The sequence below is a fragment of the Dermacentor silvarum genome, chromosome 2 (assembly GCF_013339745.2).
Source record: "Dermacentor silvarum isolate Dsil-2018 chromosome 2, BIME_Dsil_1.4, whole genome shotgun sequence".
NCBI lineage: Eukaryota > Metazoa > Arthropoda > Arachnida > Ixodida > Ixodidae > Dermacentor > Dermacentor silvarum.
The window spans coordinates 247,202,391-247,210,632 of record NC_051155.1 but is presented as its reverse complement, the minus strand read 5'-3'; the positions used below and the strand labels follow the sequence as shown (position 1 = coordinate 247,210,632).

The window sequence follows — 8,242 nt, the reverse complement described above, 5'->3', positions numbered from 1 at the left end:
CTCGATCGATCGCTGCAATACCTTCTTTCACATCACCGGCTTTAACGACTGCGTCGGCACTGGCCCAGGTCCGCTGCTACGAATCACGTCGTCTGGGTACAATGCACTGGAATTCTAGGACTGCCGGGCGTCTTCAGACTCTCGGAGATCCAATTCGGTCAAGCGCGTGGCGTAGAGATAGACATATGTGCTTTCCCAAGACTGCGCTCATGATTAGCTGAAGCCAGGCGTGGCTTGAGCACTCTAGCGGCCCATTAATGTGAATGACATTGCTTATTATTGTTTGCTATTGGTAACAGCCTGTTGCCCATGGTAATAATGTTCCGAGTTTAGACACGCCCACTATCGTGTGAAACAGAAGCGCGCTTCTCCTCACAAAGTCTCGTATTGTGGGAAAGCCAGCATTGACGAACAGGTTATAGGTATTGAGCTATAGATGTGCGTTTGCGGGCACCTTCGAGACCGCGTCGACGTTTACGAAAGAGAGTTGAATGGTATGCGCCATCCTAGTGCGCTTTTTCTCAAGCAGCAGCCTGCCAAAATACCTGCAGGGACGTCTTGCGAACGCGCCATCCCGGCCCGACCTCCAGAGCAAAGGAAAACAGAAAACAATGAAACAAGGCGAAGGAAAGGAAAATGACAAAAATATGGAGTAGAAAACCTCGTAATTACAATGTAACACAAAACGGCTTTTTTCTTTCTGCGTGATTGCGATGTATAATGTCTATTTAAAAAAAAAGAAAGGCAAAATGCGGATTTATGTTTGGTAGTACATTAAAAACTCTTTTGTCTGAGTAGGGGGTGAGTGCTGTGTGCACTTGCGATGAATCGGTCACTATTACAGCTGTCGACGAATTTACAGGAAGTTTCGGACGAGCTAAATTAATTGCTAATAATTCTGCCTCAAGTATGGGTGCAAAATCAGGAAGTCGCCATGAATAAGACCAGGATAGCGCTTCGGAAAAAATGCCGATACACCCGCTTTCTCTTCACACATTGATGCATCCGTCGCTATTACATATTGATTTTCAACTGCTCCAAACGATCTTGTAAAATACCGCTTAAATATCTAGTGGACAGGAGTTTAGCGTTGGAAGGAAATATATCCTCAAATTAATAATTAAATATTTACGCGTTTTCTGGGGGGAATGATCTCGCGTATCCGAACCTTTAATGGCTCTAGTTGTGCTCGCACAAAAAGAACTGGCGGATTGTATAGACGGGACCATGTTTCGTCAAATAACGCAGAGATTTCCTTAATAAATACGAACTGCGATCGTCTCAATGAAGGTTCGTAAATGTCTAAGCAGGCTTTTACTGTGAAAATACGGAACCTGCAAACAAGTGTGGGCAATTGGGCTTGCATTATTTGCAACACATTTGGGCAAACCAAGACAAATCCACAGAGCCTTTTCTTCTAAGAACGAGGGGGTTAATCTTGCATGCTGGCCCACCAGAGAATAAAACGCACCCAAATTCCAATGTGGGTCTAACCTTCTTGCGCAAAATTATCTTCAAACTCTCTCTCGTCAACTCGCATTTTCGATTAGGTTCTGTTCCAAATGTATCGATTGGCGCTGTTCGGTTTGGTCACAGGCAACGGGCAGCTTAATTGCGCTGCATTCCACATAAATATTTAGGCTTTCTTTTATATATATTCAAATGATTCGCCTGAAGGCACTATGAGAAGAAGAAAAAGAACAATTAAGGAGCGCACAGATGTGCATCGTGCAGAAACCTACAGCTTGTTGCTATCAATATCTACTGCGTTTTCTCTTTTGATTTTCTCACCTTATCTTGTAATTATTACTGATGTTCGATTTCATATCAGTGACATTTTTCTTGTTGTTTTGTAAGTTGTAATTTGTAACTCTCTCCCTTCTATCTCTCTCCTTTAATTTGTAAGCACAGAAGCAATTTTCTATCTGCACCGTCTTTTCAGAGTCATTTCATAGCGCTCTTTCACCGTTGGCATGGAGTACATGTGAAGCCGCCGCGGTGGCTTAGCGGCGAGGTGTTGTGCTGCTAATTAAGCACAAGGTCGCGGGATCAAATCCCCGCCACGGCGGCCGCATTTCGATGGGGACGTTAGGGCCAAACATATGCATCTCGTTCTCTCTCTAATGTGGACTGGAGTATGCTTAGGAAATGAGCCTGACAATGATTAATTGGTCATGCTGCTGCACCCTACTCTTAACCCCCTCTTTTCTGTTTGTCCTCTTCTTTTTTTTTCTCCAACACCGTGGTCGAGCCCCATCCACCGCCAAGAAGTTACCGTACGTGGTTTTCCTCTCCCGCTAATCACAATTTCTTTATCCGTCACAATTCCTTCTTAAATAATGAACTCTCTCCGTGTGGCCGATCCCCCATTTGTGGGCATGTGTCACGGACTGAACATCCACTGCTCGCTTTCCTTTTCGTCGTCGTCGGCGGCGAGCCGTGCGCGGTCGCACGCGCAGTGTCTGCAGCAGCCGGAGGTTCGATGCAATGCGTGGCTCCTCGCGTCGGGCCTCCTCGTCCCCATGGTAGCCCCCGCAGAGCCCGCCTATGAACCTGGACGACAGGAACAGGCTGACCGAGTTTAGCCGCAACTTCAGCGAGTCGTCTATGTACGCCTCCTATGTGACGGCCTGGAACAGAGTGGTAAGCCTATGCGACAGCGAGTCACTTTGTATAGGTGGGCGAGAAATCCTATAGCACGGATCGGAGCATGCTTAGGAAAGGAACATCCGCGGCCACTGGTTGGTTGGCAGGATTTTGCATCCCGATGCAAAGGATCATGGGGTTGTATAACGCAGAGGGAACGACCACAAAAAGGACAAGACGACACACAGAATGCTTTGTGTGTCGTCTTGTCCTTCTTGCGGTCGCTCCCTCCGCGCTATACATGATTATGAACCAACAAGGCGAAATTTCCGCTATCGATTCAAGGGAGTTCACGGTTTGCCTTTCTGAGTGTGCCAAAATTTCAGCACGCAGACTTTTTATTATTATTATTATTATTATTATTATTATTATTATTATTATTATTATTATTATATATTATTATTATTATTATTATTATTATTATTATTATTATTATTATTATTAGCGCCTTTAGACACGCTGCCGTCACAGCCCGCAATCGCAACCGCGACCTCGTGCCAAGCACAACGTCATACACACTATGCCAGAGCAGTCTGGTCGATATACGTGTTATACTTGGCGCGGTCAGAAACATATATATATATATATATATATATATATATATATATATATATATATATATTTAAGAGCGCCAGCTGAAAGCCACAGAAATCAGTATACTACTGTTTGTGAAGAATATTAAACTGGGCGAGTTGGTAGCTGTTCATGGTTGCAGGCGTATGCGCTAAAATGACACGCTTTGTCCGTCCTTGTGTCTTTCTTTCGTCTCGTCTCAGTTTAGCGCTACTCGTGCAACGATATACTTTTTGTGCACGAATTTGTTAGGCTACAACGGCCAGCCTAACAGGTCGCTTCCGGAGCTATCATGCTACGTATAGCTGCGTACGAACGACGCCCATTCGTCCTTATATGTTAAATGAACGCGTGCACGCTCTAACCTTGTGATTGAACCGCGCGGCGGGTATATGTTCTCTGTACATATGTCCCGTGCTACCGCTGCAGGTCTTGTGCTACGAGGGCTCCGCTTCTGCCCCGCAAGGTAAAAACTGGGGCATGGACAGGCTGACAGCAATCCGCAACTTCTTCCGCCGCTGGTTTTGTCGGAACAAGGAGGTCGCCGCCGCTGCCGGACACAATGCGGACCACGCCGAGTCTGCTGCCGGTGGCGCTGCCAACCACGTGAGTGTTGTGACGTCACACATCCAGCACGAGGAGTGATAGACGTACAGGGACATTATGCTTCTCCAACTCGATCGCCAATTTCGCCATAATTTTGCATGGATTGAGACATCGCTGTGCATTAATTCTTTCGGCGCGGCAAGTCCTCGACACGTTTGGCGTGAGTGACGATCAACCAGATATGGCCCGTTCGTAGAGTGGGTAGAGTGGTCGATGGTATTAAGTACAGGCTCCACCCTCCAGAGAGCCGGTACTCATTGAAAGATAAGTCCACTTTCGCTGTGGAGGTCGCGAGGCGGATCCACTTGGAACGAATTCTCAGGATGACACCAGTTTCGAGATAATAATTCCCGAACTTTGCGGATAAATCCATTGACGTTTCGGTTACTTTTGTGCTTCATTGCATAAAACGACGTTTTGTTAACAAAGTAAGTGGAACGACAGTGCATTCCTCCGCAAAGTTCGGGAGATATACGGAAGGTCAGCGTGAAGGTCAGCACCGAATGCGTCATTAACAGCTGTTCACTGCAATAGCTACAGCGCCTACAGCGTGCGTGGTGCTAGTCTTTGCGTCCATCTTATGACATCAAATTAATTGTAGGCTGCTTTTTATTTATTTTATTATTTTAATTATTATTTCAGGCAAACGTGGTTACCAAACATGACGAGCAGCTGGGAGATCACAAGGATCCCAACGACGACTACCAGAACCAAGTTGCAAGGCCAGCGCAACTGAAGAGTCCCTTCACGCACAGTCTCAAATGTGGACATTTCTAGTTTCTGTTGGCATTGCTTTCGCAGCCACCTTGGATTTATCTCGCGCTATGTCACGCGTTGTGCCGATGGGACAGAAGTCAAAGTTGCCGCCGCTGTGACTACCTACAGCTGTCTGTAGATGGCGCGGCATGTCTAATAAAATCACTGCTTCAATTTGTAGTATGTGTTCGTGTTTATTAATTATTCCTAGTAAAATTGTTATTTTACCATTAAAAGTGAGTTGGTATATATCTCCCCCACCCTTTTTTTTTTGTTTTTGCTATATACGAAACTAACGAAAGACCTTGTGCGGTCCAGCGCGGTGGTTTTGCAAACGTCGCGCGCGAACATTCTTTATTCCCATTCAGTGCATCGTTCGCGTACGAAATGTAATTGATGCTTTGATGTCAAGTGCTGAAGATGCTTTTTATTGTGAGTTGATTGCTGAAAACTGTAGACAGAGGTTGGAATAGAAAGGAACGACCATGTAGCACACCTCGGCGATCTGACGGTAATTGTGAAGAGTGCATCATGAGCCAAGTGGACGATCTCGCCGAAAGATTTGCGCAGCAGCATATCAGAGTTAATAGAAATTGGCTGCAAGCTTGTGCCCGCCATTTTCAAGCCGGAAGCACCGCTTCTGTACAAAGAACGGAATTTGGCGGCGACGTGTACAAGCAAGTCTACTACCAGTTGCTTCTAACAAATCTCTGGGAACTGGGAATGACTTGCCTGCCTGAGAGTGCACTCGCTGCTCACAAGCTTATGCTGAAAGGTTCATTTTTTCTCCAAGTGGACAGTGTGCGTGATGTCAGCCAGCCGGCGTACTCTCAGCTGCTTAAAATCACAAACACCGAGAACCCCAACACCATCGTCCAGGCGGATCCGATTGAGAAGCCGTTCCCGTGGCAGGCGCAGCCGAAGAGGATGCTAAAGCTGGAGCTCACTGACGGTACTCGCCGGATGCAGGCTATCGAGTTTGAACCGGTGCGATGCATGAGCGTCGACATGCGACCTGGCATCAAGATACTGATCACGGGTCCCGTTGAATGCCGACGCGGCGTGATGTTCCTACGCGCGGACAACGTCCGTGTCCTCGGCGGCATGGTTGAGTCCCTTTTGGAAGAGAACTGTCGAGAGGCAGTGCTCTGCCGAGCGATAGGTCGGGACCCTGCTCAGGTACTGGACGGAGCTGCGCGCTATCAAACCGCCAACCGCACAGAAACGGACAGCGAAGTCACGAGTAATCGCCAGAGTAGCAATAACCGCACATCTGATCCGCTTGAACGAGTTCGCACAACGAGCGGATCGCCACGAATCGGGCATGATTTCCAGCACCACAATGACAGCAGAGCGACTACTATTCCTGTGGCGAACAGCAACTCGACAACAGTTCGAATGTCCAGCTCAGGGTTAGATGTAGATGATGCGTGGGATAGAGCTGATGGGACAGACATAGATCCAGATGATGTATTAATGAGCCAGATTGACCTGGGAAAACTAGAGCCGGAAGCTGAAATGCCGGACTGTATCGATGACGATGTTGATGAAGATCTCCTTCGGGAGCAGCTCGACTACCAAGCGCTGGCGGCAGGTGATGGAGCATTACGGGGTGCTGCTAACTCTGATGAAGAGCACGATGCTGGTGAACCAAACATTGAGCCACATCCAAGCACTTCTACTCACAGCGCAAGCAGAAATGTTGAGCCACTTGAAGAGGAGCCCCAGCAACGGAATGTTGACAAACAGTCATCTCCATCTCTTCCGTACACACAACTTAGCTCTGTGTTGAAAGGTGGCAAGCATCCAGACAGCTCTGAGGTTGTGATTATAAAGGGCTACATTTCCACTCCTACGAGCAAGCTGAAGGTAAGCCCAGAAGAGATGTGGCAGCTTTCAGCCATTGTCACTGATGATACAGCTTCATTGGAAGTGGCCATTGACAATTCCTTGTTGGCAAATTGGATGGACTTGACTGCAACGGAGGCAAAGAAAAAATGCAAACTGTCTTCAAAATTCAAGGATACTTTTGCAGGAAAGGTGACACAGTGTCAAGAGAAAATGAGGTCTTTGAATGGGCTGCTGACAATAAGTTTCTCTGGCAGTGATGCGAAGTTGCCTGTGCTGCTCGACTACGATGAATGGAAGCAAGACTGAAGCTTTACTGTGTTTCCTTTTCAGTCACCAAGTTTGTCTGTGATAACGTATGTGCTGTTGATTGCTGCCAGATGTGGGTGGCTTTGAGTTAAAAAATGTTTGCTATAATACCTCCACTGCAGAATACCTCACCTACAAATGAAATCATATATTTCTGCATTTAGCATACATACTTATTGCACAGTGAAATGTGGAAAATTTGTGTGGGAGCAGCACACATATTCTTCCACATGTCAATGTTAACTGGTTTGAGTAGCTGGTGCAATTCATGTTTGGCCTGGAGGCTGTGCCTAGTGAACTTTCTGGAACTGGTTGCACATTGTTATCATGTCATGGACAAAGGCATTTTGCGTTTTGGTTCATCCTATTGCATCCTAATTTAACTCTTATTGTTTCATTGTAGAAAAAAAAAAAAAAACGCACACAACTTGAAGACCAAGATATCTCTTGCCATGCTCTCTAGTCTTATTCTATTCCCCTGTTTTGTGCCTGTGCATAAAGAGCCTTGGTATTCCTTCCTGAACAAGGTTAGTTTTCTTTTTTACAGTAATTATGGATATAAATAATGGATAATGATGAAGCTTTTAATCTCCTTTCTTTGTCAGGTGCTGTGGCTACATGCTCCTCCTGTTGTTTCTGATGGGAAAAGTTAACTCATTTTTAATGTTACCATTACTAACATTACTTTGTTATTAATAATTCAGTGAGAATCCAAAAGGGCTAGTTTATTGCCCTGTACTGACAGCTACATATCATTCACTTATTTTGATATTGCATGCTGCCTTTTTTCTGCTGCAGTCATGAAATAGTACCTAGTTGGTCATTGATTGAACAAGTAATAAAGTCTTATTGTTTTAACACATTGACCTTGCGCTGAAGCTAGTGCCCTTCTTTCAACTGCATTTACTACTCTTGTAGCTACATTTATTTTATGTATTAGCATGATACTCTGTGAAACAAATGTTTTTGACAGACCTTTAGTAAAACAGGCCAGTGTGAGGCAACTGGCTACATATATAAGCGGCAACCTTGTGAATTAATCATGAAGACTACCCTGAGCTACCAAGCTGATGTGATCCAATGTGAGGTTTTTAAGTTAATAGATCAAACATTTCAGTTGTTTTTGCCGAGATGACTCCTCACATGATTCTGAAGAAATTAAGCAGTTACTATGCTGCTTTTTGTGGTTGGGTTGACATGACACAGCCAACACGGGTGCGGCAGATGCAGCACAGAACACTTGTAAATATGCAGGCCACGGTGATGCAGGTTGTGGAGCATGCTGCTTGTGCGGTTGTGACCATGGAAGAAAATTTAGGAGGGAGTATAACGTCAGGTCAGGCAAAGGGGAGGGGTTGCCTTTGCAGACCAACCTCCTTTGACATTGTCTTCATGCTCTCACTTGCCTAGTGTGCACATGGGAAAAGCGTGTCAGTGCTTCAAGACTTCTTTCTCCATATTCCAGACATATCGCAACATTGTCTGGTTTGTGGTAGGTTTTAAT

The 8,242-nt window shown here is 45.7% G+C and overlaps 2 protein-coding genes across 2 annotated transcripts; both read left to right on the top strand.

Moving 5' to 3' along the window:
* Positions 1–2,443: 2,443 nt before the first annotated feature.
* LOC119441260 (uncharacterized) lies at positions 2,444–4,750 on the top strand. The gene is made up of 3 exons (XM_037705897.2): positions 2,444–2,643; positions 3,649–3,825; positions 4,468–4,750. The coding sequence occupies exons 1-3, from the start codon at positions 2,548–2,550 to the stop codon at positions 4,600–4,602; spliced, it is 408 nt and encodes a 135-aa protein (XP_037561825.1). The 5' UTR covers positions 2,444–2,547; the 3' UTR covers positions 4,603–4,750.
* Positions 4,751–4,902: 152 nt separating this feature from the next.
* LOC119443056 (recQ-mediated genome instability protein 1) lies at positions 4,903–7,673 on the top strand. Its single transcript, XM_049662560.1, has 2 exons — positions 4,903–7,265; positions 7,344–7,673. The coding sequence occupies exon 1, from the start codon at positions 5,113–5,115 to the stop codon at positions 6,736–6,738; it is 1,626 nt and encodes a 541-aa protein (XP_049518517.1). The 5' UTR covers positions 4,903–5,112; the 3' UTR covers positions 6,739–7,265; positions 7,344–7,673.
* Positions 7,674–8,242: the final 569 nt, after the last annotated feature.